Source organism: Oncorhynchus gorbuscha, linkage group LG18, assembly GCF_021184085.1.
Source record: "Oncorhynchus gorbuscha isolate QuinsamMale2020 ecotype Even-year linkage group LG18, OgorEven_v1.0, whole genome shotgun sequence".
NCBI classification, from domain to species: Eukaryota; Metazoa; Chordata; class Actinopteri; order Salmoniformes; family Salmonidae; genus Oncorhynchus; species Oncorhynchus gorbuscha.
In genome coordinates, this window is record NC_060190.1 from 78,914,361 (window position 1) to 78,931,402 (window position 17,042).

A 17,042-nucleotide genomic window follows, 5' to 3' on the forward strand; every position below is an offset into this window, starting at 1 on the left:
TGTGAAACGGCTAGCTAGTTAGCGGTGGTGCGCGCTAATAACGTTTCAATCGGTGACATCACTTCCTCTGAGACCTTGAAGTAGTTATTCCCCTTGCTCTGCAAGGGCCGCGGTTTTTGTGGAGCGATGGGTAACGATGCTTCGTGGGTGTCAGTTGTTGATGTGTGCAGAGGGTCCCTGGTTCGAGCCCAGGTCGGGGCGAGGGGATGGAAGCTATACTGTTACATATATACATATGGACGAGAGATGTCAGAGCGTAACAGACTAAGATACAGTAGAATAGTATAGAAAAAGCCAACACCAAGAGGGTCAACTGCCTTTTCAGGATAGGCTTACTACAAATGAAATAGAACTCCTGCCAGCACCACTGACTATACCCAGCAGAGAACCGTGCTGAGATCCCCTGCTGTGGGTCTGGACTCTGGAGTAAGTGTTCTCTTCCATTGCAACAGGGGGTCACTGTCTCTGATGTTATCAGGATCAAGGACAGACCTTGGGTTTAATCTTATAACAAGACCACCAGGCTGGAGTCGATATGCTTCTTTTTTATTACAGAGTAAAAGGAGCTTGCGTTATCTCTGGAAGAAACTGTATTGTAGTCATTGGGTGGTAACAGTTAATCAGCTTCATTGTCTCCATGTAATGAGATTGTTGAATGGAAAAAGCATGAGCTGATGCACATCCAAAGATACTGGAGAGGTGATGAGTAATGGAACAGTAAACTGTGTAGAATTAAAGAGAGAAAGAAAGAAAGAAAGAAAGAAAGAGAGAGAGAGAGAAAGAAAGACAGAATGAAAGAATGAAAGAAAGAAAGAAAGAAAGAAAGAAAGAAAGAGAGAGAGAAAGAAAGAAGAAAGAGAGAAAGAAGGAAGAGAAAGAAAGAATGAAAGAATGAAAGAGAGAAAGAGAGAGAGAAGGAAAGAATGAAAGAATGAGAAAGAAAGAAGGAAAGAAAAAAAGAGAGAAAGAGAGAAAGAAAGAAAGAACGAAATAATGAAATAATGAAAGAAATAATGAAATAATGAATGACTGAATGAAAAGAAAGAAAGAAAGTTGCACACTACAGTATATATATATATATATATATGCTCCCAACTGTTTAATGGGTAAAGATAAAATATGTATTTTGAAAGTACAGTGTTTTGAACACAGCCGTATGCTGGAGTACTTTATGACAAAAGGTTGCAGGTACCGATATGCACCAATACACCAATGATATGATATACACATGAAATGATATGATATACACATGAAATGATATGAAATGAGTCCTGAAGACATAGAGTCCTGAAGACATAGAGTCCTGAAGACAGAGAGTCCTGAAGACAGAGAGTCCTGAAGACAGAGAGTCCTGAAGACAGAGAGTCCTGAAGACATAGAGTCCTGAAGACAGAGAGTCCTGAAGACAGAGAGTCCTGAAGACAGAGAGTCCTGAAGACATAGAGTCCTGAAGACATAGAGTCCTGAAGAAAACGCTAGATCACTACACTCTCACTCTGGGATACTTCACAGTGACACTACCTGTGTGTGTGTGTGTGTGTGTGTGTGTGTGTGTGTGTGTGTGTGTGTGTGTGTGTGTGTGTGTGTGTGTGTGTGTGTGTGTGTGTGTGTGTGTGTGTGTGTGTGTGTGTGTGTGTGTGTGTGTGTGTGTGTGTGTGTGTGTGTGTGAGTGCATGTCCATTGGCGTGTGTGTGTGTGTGTGTGTGTGTGTGTGTGTGTGTGTGTGTGTGTGTGTGTGTGTGTGTGTGTGTGTGTGTGTGTGTGTGTGTGTGTGTGTGTGTGTGTGTGTGTGTGTGTGTGTGTGTGTGTGTGTGTGTGTGTGTGTGTGTGTCTACCTAAGGCAGAAACAGAGGACTGTGTCCCCTGAGTTTCACTGGGCATCACGTCCTGAGGTAAGGAGAATATAACCTCACCAACCTCCCCAAAACTAAATAAAGATAACATCTTGTCTTTCCCTCCGGAGGCTGGCTGCTGAGGGTGAAAGTTACGAGGGGTTCCCCACACTCAAGACTCTTTGTGTCGCAAATGGAAACCTATTCCTTATGGTGTGTACTACTAGTAGTGCACTATTTAGGGGACAATGTGCCATTTGGGAAACATCCACTGCCCACACAAGGTGCCTGTCCACATTACTCTTCTGTTCTTGATGCCAGGGAGTGTAACAGCACCCTGAGGTAGTACCCTTTACCCTTGTCTGACACAGCCCCATTTCACACTCACACACGTGGACACACAGACTCACACACACACAGACTCACACACACACACACACAGACACACACACACACACACGGTCTCACACACACACACACACACACACACGGTCTCACACAGACACACACACACATGGTCTCACACACACACACACACACACACACACACACACACACACACACACACACACACACACACACACACACACACACACACACACACACACACACACACACACACACACACACACACACACGGTCTCACACAGACACACACACACACACACACACACACACACACACACACACACACACACACACACACACACACACACACACACACACACACACACACACACACACACACACACACACACACACACACACACACACACACGGTCTCACACAGACACACACACAGGGACACACACACAGGGACACACACACACACACGGTCTCACACAGACACACACACACACACGGTCTCACACAGACACACACACACACACGGTCTCACACAGACACACACACACACACACACACGGTCTCACACAGACACACACACACACACGGTCTCACACACACACACACACACACACACACACACACACACACACACACACACACACACACACACACACACACACACACACACACACACACACACACACACACACACACACACGGTCTCACACAGACACACACACACACACACACACACACACACACACACACACACACACACACACACACACACACACACACACACACACACACACACACACACACACACACACACACACACACACACACACACGGTCTCACACAGACACACACACAGACACACACACACAGGGACACACACACACACACACACACGGTCTCACACAGACACACACACGGTCTCACACAGACACACACACACACACACACGGTCTCACACAGACACACGCACACACACACAGGGACACACACACACACACGGTCTCACACACACACACACACACACACACACGGTCTCACACAGACACACACACACACACGGTCTCACACAGACACACACACACACACACACGGTCTCACACACACACACGGACACACACACAGGGACACACACACAGGGACACACACACCTCAACGATGTCAGCAGCAGGCTTTCTGCTAGGCAGACAGGCAAAAGGACTGCCCTGGCATGTGTGGTGTGTAAAAATGTAAATGTAAAATTCAAGGCACCCCTACTTTTCATTTTATACCTCAGAATAGTAATACTAATAAAAAACTCTGAATATTATTAATACTGCAAATACTCTGTTAGTAATACACATTTACAAGTCTGGAAAGTAATACTAAAATAAATACTATGTTGATAATACTAATATCAATACTCTGTTAGTAATACTAATATCAATACTATGGTAGTAATAGTAATATAAATACTCTGTTAGTAATACTAATATCAATCCTAGGTTAGTAATACTAATACCAATACTCTGTTAGTAATACTGATATCAATACTATGTTAGTAATAGTAATATCAATTCTCTGTTAGTAATACTAATACCAATACTATGTTAGTAATGCTGATATCAATACTCTGTTAGTAATAGTAATATCAATACTCTGTTAGTAATACTAATATCAATACTCTGTTAGTAATAATAATATCAATACTCTGTTAGTAATACTAATGTTACTACTATGGTGGTAATACTAATACCAATACTCTGTTAGTAATACTAATACCAATACTCTGTTAGTAATACTAATATCAATACTCTGTTAGTAATACTAATATCAATACTCTGTTAGTAATAGTAATATCAATACTCTGTTAGGTATACTAATACCAATACTCTGTTAGTAATACTAATATCAATACTAGGTTAGTAACACTAATATCAATACTAGGTTAGTAATAGTAATATCAATACTAGGTTAGTAATACTAATATCAATATTAGGTTAGTAATACTAATATCAAAACTAGGTTAGTAATAGTAATATCAATACTAGGTTAGTAATACTAATATCAATACTAGGTTAGTAATACTAACATCAATACTAGGTTAGTAATACTAATATCAGTACTATGGTAGTAATACTAATATCAATACACTGTTAGGTATACTAATACCAATACTCTGTTAGTAATAGTAATATCAATACTCTGTTAGTAATAGTAATATCAATACTCTGTTAGTAATTGTAATACCAATACTCTGTTAGTAATAGTAATATCAATACTCTGTTAGTAATAGTAATATCAATACTCTGTTAGGTATACTAATATCAATACTCTGTTAGTAATACTAATATCAATACTCTGTTAGTAATAGTAATACCAATACTCTGTTAGTAATAGTAATATCAATACTCTGTTAGTAATAGTAATATCAATACTCTGTTAGGTATACTAATATCAATACTCTGTTAGTAATACTAATATCAATACTCTGTTAGTAATAGTAATATCAATACTCTGTTAGTAATAGTAATATCAATACTCTGTTAGTAATAGTAATATCAATACTCTGTTAGTAATAGTAATATCAATACTCTGTTAGTAATAGTAATATCAATACTCTGTTAGTAATAGTAATATCAATACTCTGTTAGTAATAGTAATATCAATACTCTGTTAGTAATAGTGATATCAATACTCTGTTAGTAATAGTAATATCAATACTCTGTTAGGTATAGTAATATCAATACTCTGTTAGGTATACTAATATCAATACTCTGTTAGTAATACTAATATCAATACTCTGTTAGTAATAGTAATATCAATACTCTGTTAGGTATACTAATATCAATACTCTGAATAGTAATAATAATACACTGAACACACATATATTCTTTAGGATTTTTCCAACCAATGTGTTTACCTCCCTGTTCGTGAGCATTTTCCCTTTGCTGATTGAACAGCACAATCATTACACAGGTGCATCTTGTGCTGGTGACAATAAAAGGCCACTCTAAAATGTGCAGTTTTGTCACACAACACAAAGCCACAGATGCCTCAAGTTTTGATGGAGCAGTGCAATTGCAATGCCCGACTGCAGGAATGTCCACAAGCTCTGTTACCAGAGAATTTTCTGTTCATTTATATACCATAAGCTACCTCCCACATCGTTGTAGAAATGTTTGCAGCACGTACAACTGGCCTCACAAACGCTGACCACGTTTAAACGCGCCAGCCCAGGACTTCCACATCCGGCTTCTTCACCTGCGAGAATCGTCTGAGACCAGCCCCCCGGACAGTTGATGAAAGTGAGAAGTATTTCTGTCTGTAACGAAGCCCCTTATTGTGGGGGGGGGCATTATGATTGGCTAGCCTTGCTCCCCAATGGGTGGGCCTGGCTCCCAAGTGGCTGCACCCCTACCCAGTCATGTGAAATCCGTAGATTAGGGTCGAATGAATTTATTTAAATTGATTGATTTCCTTATATGAACTGTAACTCTATTGTTGCATGTTGCATTTATATTTTTATTCAGTAAAGATATAAATATATGCATAATTTATTATTTCAAATGTAAAAGAAAAGTAGCTTCAACATCTTAACTTGTCTGAAATGAATGGACTGTACTCATACAAAATGGCAGAAACAGACCTTAAGTAACAGTAACAAGGCACACTCTACTAAATAACAAACCACAGATACTTATATTCTCATCGTGACATATGAAGTTATACTGTCATCATGACATATGAAGTTATACTGTCATCATGACATATGAAGTTATACTGTCATCATGACATATGAAGTTATACTGTCATCATGACATATGAAGTTACACTGTTATCATGACATATGAAGTTATACTGTCATCATGACATATGAAGTTATACTGTCATCATGACATATGAAGTTATACTGTCATCATGACATATGAAGTTATACTGTCATCATGACATATGAAGTTATACTGTCATCATGACATATGAAGTTATACTGTCATCATGACATGTGAAGTTATATTGTCATCATGACATATGAAGTTACAGGGTAATGTAGCTCAGTTGGTAGAGCATGGCGCTTGTAACGCCAGGGTAGTGGGTTCGATTCCCGGGACCACCCATACGTAGAATGTATGCACACATGACTGTAAGTCGCTTTGGATAAAAGCGTCTGCTAAATGGCATATATTATTATTATATATTATAAGTTATACTGTCATCATGACATATGAAGTTACACTGTCATCATAACACATGCAGAGTGGAGCAGTGGGACTGGGACTGCATTAGCATCAAGCCCTCAGAACAACACAAAGGCACTGAGCTAATGGGATGTGTGCTCCTGCTGCTGCTGCTAATATGGTTCCCAGTTACAATGAAACAACCTGATTTAGACCGACGAATGAGAGGAGCAGGAAAGTACTATGCAGAAAACTGCTTCCTGATATCGAGGGGAAAACATCACCGTGACAACACTGTAAACACAGGTCCATTGGTCTGGTGATCCACTGCTGACAACATGTGGAGACATTAGCTGGGTAATGAACCTGCAAACAGCTGTGTATCTGTAGGGATGAGTTCATATCAGTGAGTTTTCTATCAGTGAAACAATAACGAAGAAGAGAAATGCTTCTCTGTGTATCTCTGGGGTGCATAGGGATACGCTGGATGACAACGGATGATTTTCCCATTAGAAATGTAATGTCCCCATCACCCCATGACTATTGCAAGCCCTATAGGCATGTGTGCAGGCTTTTAATGCCCATATTGATACACTGGCTGACAAGCAATGCTTTCCCATTCAAATGTAAATGTTATTCCCATGTCTGTATTCCCATGTCTAGGCCTGTATGGTCTCATGTCTGTATTCCCATGTCTAGGCCTGTGTGGTCCCATGTCTGTATTCCCATGTCTATGTGGCATTTCAAAATTGAAAATGCGCAGAACTCTGAATGTCCGGGATATTGGGTGTATTCAGTGAAATGAATACAGAGTGTTTTGCCCTAGTGAACACGGACGGAATACGAGAGAGCAGAGGGTGCACAGCGGTGCTGTGGTGGTACAGAGCTGTCCATTCAGCCCCACGCCATATGAATGTCCCACGACGCTGTGCCCTACCAGCCACACGGTCAGAATATGAGAGCAGTAGAGTGGTGATGGAAAAGGAAGGAGCTGTCCTCTCAGCACCAAGCCCTGTTGATGCCATGTGGAGGCTCGCGGTGCTGGAAAAGGAAGGAGCTGTCCATCCAGCACCAAGCCCTGCTGAAGCCATGTTGAGGCTAGCGGTGCTGGAAAAGGAAGGAGCTGTCCATCCAGCACCAAGCCCTGTTGAAGCCTTGTGGAGGCTCGCGGTGCTGGAAAAGGAAGGAGCTGTCCTTTCAGCACCAAGCCCTGCTGAAGCCATGTGGAGAATCGCGGTGCTGGTTAAGGAAGGAGCTGTCCTCTCAGCACCAAGCCCTGCTGAAGCCATGTTGAGGCTCGCGGTGCTGGAAAAGGAAGGAGCTGTCCTCTCAGCACCAAGCCCTGTTGATGCCATGTGGAGGCTCGCGGTGCTGGAAAAGGAAGGAGCTGTCCATCCAGCACCAAGCCCTGCTGAAGCCATGTTGAGGCTCGCGGTGCTGGAAAAGGAAGGAGCTGTCCATCCAGCACCAAGCCCTGTTGAAGCTATGTGGATACTAGCGGTGCTGGAAAAGGAAGGAGCTGTCCATCCAGCACCAAGCCCTGTTGAAGCTATGTGGAGGCTCGCGGTGCTGGAAAAGGAAGGAGCTGTCCTTTCAGCACCAAGCCCTGCTGAAGCTATGTGGAGGCTCGCGGTGCTGGAAAAAGGAAGGAGCTGTCCATCCAGCACCAGGCCCTGCTGCTAAACCACTGTTGCTGCAGCCAGATGTGTTCTAACAGTATATATATCGATTTGAGAAATGAGCTGACAGCCACTTCAATCTAACAACTTTAAAGCTGAACTTGGTTTCTCCAACGCATTTTGCATTCACTATTTCCATTTGTTTTAGTTTTTACATTTATTTAACCAAGAAAAGCCCATTGAGACCCAGAGTCTCTTTTTTCAAGGGAGTCCTGGCCAAGAAGGAAGCAACAATCAATACATGACATAATTAAAACATACAACAATACAACAACATGATCCAGCCTAAAACAAAGCATTTTACACTCTTTTGTAACAGAGTCTCCCATCAACATTTTAAATCCATTCAGAGGCACTAACATATCTAGATGAAGCATGGATTGTAGACTATTCCATTCAGAGGCACTAACATATCTAGATGAAGCATGGATTGTAGACTATTCCATTCAGAGGCACTAACATATCTAGATGAAGCATGGATTGTAGACTATTCCATTCAGAGGCACTAACATATCTAGATGAAGCATGGATTGTAGACTATTCCATTCAGAGGCACTAACATATCTAGATGAAGCATGGATTGTAGACTATTCCATTCAGAGGCACTAACATATCCAGATGAAGCATGGATTGTAGACTATTCCATTCAGAGGCACTAACATATCCAGATGAAGCATGGATTGTAGACTATTCCATTCAGAGGCACTAACATATCTAGATGAAGCATGGATTGTAGACTATTCCATTCAGAGGCACTAACATATCTAGATGAAGCATGGATTGTAGACTATTCCATTCAGAGGCACTAACATATCTAGATGAAGCATGGATTGTAGACTATTCCATTCAGAGGCACTAACATATCTAGATGAAGCATGGATTGTAGACTATTCCATGATTCTGGTGCACCAGAAAAGAAGGCAGTCTTGCCTAATACTGTCAATGTCCTGGGGACTTTAAGTAGCAACCACCTGGGAGACCGGGTACGGTAACTGCTGGTGGTGAAGTAGACCAGACTACTAGATACAAATGTTTGAAATCAATGTATCTGCATACCAGCATTACACAACTTGACAGGAAACGTCTTTCCCTGTGGCATCTCAAGCATGCAACAGCATCACACGTCTCAAACCCATGAGGGGGAGGACACATACCAGCAACAGAGTGTTGACATCAATTTTCTCAAAGATATGGATCTCCATTTAATTTATATCGGGTGTAAATTCTGTCCATTGTGGAATCTGAAATATCAGTGAGAACCACATCATTCGCTCCATGTGATTGTGACTTTGGAAACAGAACAGACAGGAAGTACAGCGTTTTGGTCTCTCTCTCTCTCGCTCTCTCTCTCTCTCTCTCTCTCTCTCGCGCTCTCTCTCTCTCTCTCTATCTCTCTCTCTCTCTCTCTCTCTCTCTCTCTCTCTCTCTCTCTCTCTCTCTCTCTCTCTCTCTCTCTCTCTCTCTCTCTCTCTCTCTCTCTCTCTCTCTCTCTCTCTCTCTCTCTCTCTCTCTGTCTCTCTCTGTCTCTCTCTCTCTCTCTCTGTCTCTCTGTCTCTCTCTCTCTCTCTCTCTCTCTCTCTCTCTCTCTCGCATTATAACACATGATTTATGTCTGTTTAATTATTATCACCACTCACCTGAAAGAGACGTAATATGTTCGCCACCATGATTGATACAGAACTCGCTGAAGCTCCAATCACTCCAACAACTTTCTCTGGCTTGACGAACACTGGTGGCTCACCGTTCAAACACCTCACGTCCGAAGTGTCTTTTTGTATGAGTGCCTGCACAAAAGTCAGAGACTGCTCCAGAGCATAGGTATCCCTAGAACACGTATCGAGCACCCGGGCACCTAGGGTGATATTGGGCAAAAGCTCGTCATCACTGTTGATTTGATCCAAGGCGTACATCATAGCTTCGAGGCGGTGGATCCCGTTCTCTTTCTTGATGTCGCCACACGGTTCCCCCGGGATCCCCCGGGCGTGCACAGGGAAGAGGCCACCAAGGGTCAGGTCTCCCTCCATTCTTATGGAATGCGGTGCGTAAATTTCCTGCGATGCTGTGAGGTCGAATAGAGCTTTCATCACCCACAACACTTGCCACGTAAAGCAGGGTTTGTTCAGAACCACACCACCACCATGCCTTAGCCTGGCCATGGTCCTTCTCTATCTCGTTATCTTCCTCCTGCCTCCTCCGACTTCGATTCAGAAGAAAATACCAGATTCACCGAGGCACTTTTTTAAAATTATACTTCTATGAAATCAAGGTGGTATATCGTCCAAAGTAAGTCCATGTGTAGAAAAAAATGTGCAGGTGTGCAGATTATTCTGGTTTAGTCTACCGACGGGTTTAGCAATGCCTTATTCCTTCTAAATGTGCGCACAACTGCTGAGAAGCAGAGTACCGTTCACACAGTCGCTTGTTGCATGGACACCCATTCCGGGTTTGAATTTGAGTCGATATTCAATAAAGAACACCAGCCACTGTGGGAAGAATGTAAACGCTACTAATCATAACTCATTTTGTACAGAGCGTACGAGGAAGTGCCGTTGATATTCCGCCGTTGAAATCGTGAATCACCACCCATCACAGTGCACTGATGTCATACTTCCACAACGAATACCTAAACATTAATGAATAGTTTGAAAACCAGGGGAAAATCAACGAATCTTCCAGAAATAGAAGACCGAAAAGTTGTGTTTCGTGTTTTAATTCACAGGCAGTCCATCACAGGAGCACACAGCGTGATGATAACGGAATTGCGTTCTAAATAGATCCAGCTTGGGGTAGCTGAGCCTCCCGTTTGATTCAAATGCGGCTGAATCTTTGGTGAAAGTAATCTTTTTTCCGTTGTTGGTCCCTTAGAAATGCCTCACTTGGATGGAGAGGAGCGTAGACAATACACGTATCTCCCACTGAGTGCTAACGGAGGGAATGATGCCTGCTCTCTCTCTCCCTCTCTCCCTCTCCCTCATGCTCTCTCTCTATCTTTTTCGCTCTTTCTCAATTCAATTCAGAGGTTTTATTGGTATGGGAAGCGTGTTTACGTTGCCAAAGCAAATGGAGAACAAAAATAAACATAAAAACGACAACAACAAAAAACAAACTACAAAGCAAATGAATCAAATCAAAGAGAAAAAACAATCAGACATTACCAGTATACATTACATACACAAAACGTTTCAAGATAATAAAGTTGAAAATATTATATTATTAGCGGTTACAAATGTAACACAGCGGCAGGGTAGCCTAGTGGTTAGAGTGTTGGACTTAACTGGAAGGTTGCAAGTTCAAACCCCCGAGCTGACAAGGTACAAATCTGTCATTCTGCCCCTGAACAGGCAGTTAACCCACAGTTCCTAGGCCGTCGTTGAAAACAATAATTTGTTCTTAACTGACTTGCCTAGTTAAATAAATACAACGTTGTGCCAATAGTAGAATGCACCTTGCTGTTTCTGTTTTAACTGTTCTTGTGCCAGCAGTTCACACATCTTGCTGCTGTTATTACTTACTTCACCTCATAGATATAGGAGAGGGTCAGTATAATCTGGGTGAAATATGTCTGTCTCTAATACGGTCATACATTTGGCAGGAGGTTAGTAAACGTAGCTGAGTTTCCACCTCATTTTGTGGTCAGTGAACACATAGCCTGTCTTCTCTTGAGAGCCAGGTCTGCCTATTGCATGGGAAACATATGATAACAGCCTTAGCAAGTGAAGTAGATAATATTCAAAAGTGCAAAAACTGTTTAGAGAGAAAGACAGAGAGAGAGAGAGAGAGGGAGAGAGAGAGAGAGAAGGAAAGAGAGAGAGAGAGAGAGAGAGAGAGAGAGAGAGAGAGAGAGAGAAAGAAAGAAAGAGACAGAGAGAAAGCGTGAGAGACAGAGAGAGAGACAAAGTGAGAGAAAGAGCGAGAGGCAGAGAGAGAGAGAGAGACAGAGAGAGAGAGAGAAAGAAAGAGAGAGAGAGAAAGAAAGAGAAAGAGAGAAAGAAAGAGAGAGAGAGAGAGAAAGCATGAGAGACAGAGAGAGACAGAGAGAGACAGAGAGAGAGAGAAAGAAAGAGAGAGAGAGAGAGAGAGAAAGAAAGAGAAAGAGAGAAAGAAAGAGAGAGAGAGAAAGCGTGAGAGACAGAGAGAGACAAAGTGAGAGAAAGAGCGAGAGGCAGAGAGAGAGAGAGAGACAGAGACAGAGAGAAAAGAGAGAAAAAGAGAGCCAGAGAGAAAAGAGAGAAAAAGAGAGACAGAGAGAAAAAGAGAGAGAGAAAGAGAACATTGCAGCGGGCATTTCAAGTCTACTGCCCATTTTTCTTTTCAACCCAGGGGCTGGATCTTTGATCAGGAGAAATGAGTAATAAAAATCGATGTTAGGAATCCATAATGATTACGCTCGTGTAGCCTAGGCTACCAGGGAAAACCCGATGTACCATACAGTGTTTGTCTAGCGTAGGAGGCTACCTAATTCTGTTGCAGCTTTATTCAAGCTATTGCCGACTATGCAAGCATGCATGGTTGCTATATTTCGCACAGACGCACATACACACACACACACACACACACACACACACACACACACACACACACACACACACACACACACACACACACACACACACACACACACACACACACACACACACACACACACACACACACACACACACACACACACACACACACACACACACACACACACACACACACACACACACACACACACACACACACACACACACACACACACACACACACACACACACACACACACACACACACACACACACACACACACACACACACACACACGCAAAGAGAGTGTGTGATTGAGTGAGCACACACACACAAAGAGAGTGTGAGAGTGAGAGAGCACACACACACACACACACACAAGCTACACAAGTCACTGATTCCATTATTTAAAACATATATACATTTATTCCCCATACTTTGTTAATAGTTTCTAGTTGAAACAAGGAAAGATTATTTTTGATGATTTTTGCAGGTGGTATTACTGCTTGTTATGCACTTTAGTTTGATAATGGCCTTAACAAGTATCAGGTAGCCTACAGAGAAAAACCCAGACACCCAGAAGATCATTTTAGAAACATGCTTTTTGTCCATAATCCATGATCCTTAATACATTACACAAGAAGATTGTCCTCTCACATTTTACAAAGGATCATAAGTACTGGACATACATAATGGCAGACTTTAGCAGAATAATAATGTAACATTACGCTGACAGGTAATGACAGGTAATGAAGAACTCACACTTTTTTTTTTACCTTTTCAATGATGTCACCTTTGTTGCCAAGCAGTATTCAAAAAACAAATTTTACTCAACAAATCGTGATATAATGTCTTGCTCTTGGCATCTAATCAAGGAATATGAACACCTATCTGCTGCAGTTGAGCGTTCAATTACAATGTATACCAGGTTTTCAATAAAAAGGTCAAAGGAGCTTGGAGAAATCGTACATTTAACCGGGGCACTAATTTAATGCATAACTTAAGAACACAAGAACCCTTCTACACAACATGATTAAAGGGTTGCGCTGGATCGTTGGCTGACATTTCCGTGCATAAAATGAAATATATCCCATTATTAATCATGAGAATATCTCAAGGAAAGCCTATCAGCTCTCTTGGTAGACTTTACGGAGCTTAATAATCAGTTGGCTCCACACAGAAACGTGATTGATGGATTCTAGACACTAAAACGCTATTGTAGTTTCCTGAAAGCATGGTTCTTGTGAGAAAAGCTTTTTAAAATTGCATTTAGGTGACACATTCTCCCTGGTGGTATAGGAATGGAGAATGGTGTTGAACAACATATTCATGTGCTGAAACTGTCAGGGATGTAATTTAAGCTAGTGAGGGGCAGTAACTTTTCAGACCGGGCTATTAGAAAATATACCCAACCTCCAACAGCTGGTGAAATTCTGTTATTTAAAATACTATGTGACCCGTTTCAAGACACTAGAGGCACATGTCGTAATTCACTACTTCACAGGAGAGGCATTTGAAGAAAAAAAATATATATATATTTTATATACATATTTTATATACATTGTTTTGGCGTAAATGCTTTATGGAATTTAATGTACCTTATTAATTAAATACTTGTCGGCCCTCTGTAAATATATGTAACATTGTTAAATTACTATCCTAGTTTGTTTAGCCACGGAAATATACAGGAACCTTCCCGCTAGCCATGATTGGCTGAGATAATGAGTGGGCTGGACATGCCGAGAGATGAGTTCTGATTGGTCTGCCATGTAACAGCGCTTCTGTCTATAACATGAGCAGCTCACTATGCGTATCATCCTTTCTACCGAAGCTTTTATGTTGAAGAAATATCACAAAGAACTGAAAAAGGTTTTGGTACTGCTCTCAACGTTGCTGCACTCAAGTTAATAGCGCCATCGACAACATTAGTGGGAATAAGTGGTGATGGACTACTTTCTGGCAGCCAATCATGAAAATGTATCTGACAATGAGGAAATCGCTGATTTTAGGTAAAAACAGTTCTATTGAACGTTGTAGAATCTTCTGATGACCGTAATGGGGAAGAAACGACGATCAGAAAGGGAACAATGGTACCCTCTCAGAAGCTTGGTCGAGACATAAACCCCGCCAATTCAGACCAACGAAGAGGTGGAATGGGTTCGCACTCAAATCTTACTTCATTATTCTTTTTTTTTTTAATTATTATTTTCACTGCGTCAGGGATAGTGTACAGAGAGGGTTTTGGCTTCACGGCCTTCTTCAGTGTCTAGGTACAATTGTATTTTAATTCAAAACAGCATTTGTAGGGAACAATTGATGAGCAGCAGGTGCTTCTAATCAGGGTTGCCATTCATCTGCCAATCAGGGATGTGACTTTTCTGGTCTATCTGCATACAAATTAGTCCCAAAGAAATACAGAATTCAAATGTATGAGAGCGAACCTGAAGCAACACAATTCATTAAATAGAATGATTTTGTTCTATAAAGTGTCTCTCAACCGTCAAAGTGGTATATTGATGTGTAATAGTGGATTTGTGTTCTTCATGCCGTACTTTAAAGGATAGGGAATTTTTCCAATATAAAATCCATCACAATAACACTGTAACATAAAAACTACTTCTTTAGTAGTACAAGTTGTACATGACATTGTATCATAGTCTGAGGGTATACAATGTTACAACATGTCTTTATGGTGCTACAGGAGGTACAGGATCTACAGGGGAAACAGATAACAGCCTTATGGTGCTACTAGAGGTACAGGATCTACAGGGGAAACAGCCTTATGGTGCTACTAGAGGTACAGGGGGAACAGCCTTATGGTGCTACTAGAGGTACAGGATCTACAGGGGGAACAGCCTTATGGTGCTACAGGAGGTACAGGATCTACAGGGGAAACAGATAACAGCCTTATGGTGCTACTAGAGGTACAGGGGGAACAGCCTTATGGTGCTACTAGAGGTACAGGGGAAACAACCTTATGGTGCTACAGGAGGTACAGGATCTACAGGGGAAACAGCCTTATGGTGCTACTAAAGGTACAGGATCTACAGGGGAAACAGCCTTATGGTGCTACTAGAGGTACAGGATCTACAGGGGAAACAGCCTTATGGTGCTACTAGAGGTACAGGGGGAACAGCCTTATGGTGCTACTGGAGGTACAGGATCTACAGGGGAACAGCCTTATGGTGCTACTCGAGGTACAGGGGGAACAACCTTATGGTGCTACTAGAGGTACAGGGGGAACAACCTTATGGTGCTACTAGAGGTACAGGGGGAACAGCCTTATGGTGCTACTAGAGGTACAGGGGAAACAGCCTTATGGTGCTACTAGAGGTACAGGATCTACAGGGGAAACAGCCTTATGGTGCTACTAGAGGTACAGGATCTACATGGGGAACAGCCTTATGGTGCTACTAGAGGTACAGGATCTACAGGGGAAACAGCCTTATGGTGCTACTAGAGGTACAGGGGGAACAGCCTTATGGTGCTACTGGAGGTACAGGATCTACAGGGGGAACAGAAATATGGTGCTACTAGAGGTACAGGGGAAACAGCCTTATGGTGCTACTAGAGGTACAGGATCTACAGGGGAAACAGCCTTTATGGTGCTACTAGAGGTACAGGGGAAACAGCCTTATGGTGCTACTAGAGGTACAGGATCTACAGGGGAAACAGGCTTATGGTGCTACTAGAGGTACAGGGGAAACAGCCTCATGGTGCTACTAGAGGTACAGGGGGAACAACCTTATGGTGATACTAGAGGTACAGGGGAAACAGCCTTATGGTGCTACTAGAGGTACAGGATCTACAGGGGGAACAGCCTTATGGTGCTACTAGAGGTACAGGGGAAACAGCCTTATGGTGCTACTAGAGGTACAGGATCTACAGGGGAAACAGCCTTATGGTGCTACTAGAGGTACAGGGGAAACAGCCTCATGGTGCTACTAGAGGTACAGGGGGAACAGCCTTATGGTGCTACTGGAGGTACAGGATCTTCAGGGGAAACAGCATTATGGTGCTACTAGAGGTACAGGGGGAACAGCCTTATGGTGCTACTAGAGGTACAGGATCTACAGGGGAAACAGCCTCATGGTGCTACTAGAGGTACATGATCTACAGGGGAAACAGCATTATGGTGCTACTAGAGGTACAGGGGGAACAGCCTTATGGTGCTACTAGAGGTACAGGGGAAACAGCCTTATGGTGCTACTAGAGGTACAGGATCTACAGGGGAAACAGCCTTATGGTGCTACTAGAGGTACAGGGGAAACAGCCTTATGGTGCTACTAGAGGTACAGGATCTACAGGGGAAACAGCCTTATGGTGCTACTAGAGGTACAGGATCTACAGGGGAAACAGCCTTATGGTGCTACTAGAGGTACAGGATCTACAGGGGAAACAGCCTTATGGTGCTACTAAAGGTACAGGAAAGGGGAAACAGCCTTATGGTGCTACTAGAGGTACAGGATCTACAGGGGAAACAGCCTTATGGTGCTACTAGAGGT

The 17,042-nt window shown here is 42.3% G+C and overlaps 1 protein-coding gene across 1 annotated transcript in view; it reads right to left on the minus strand.

The window, feature by feature from the left end:
* Positions 1-10,941, minus strand: part of LOC124003943 (metabotropic glutamate receptor 7-like) — a 393,623-nt gene extending 382,682 nt beyond the window's left edge. The window contains exon 1 of the mRNA XM_046312602.1: positions 9,669-10,941. Coding sequence (XP_046168558.1) covers positions 9,669-10,187 — 519 coding nt within the window. The 5' untranslated portion in view covers positions 10,188-10,941. The remainder of the gene's footprint in view (positions 1-9,668) is intronic.
* Positions 10,942-17,042: the final 6,101 nt, after the last annotated feature.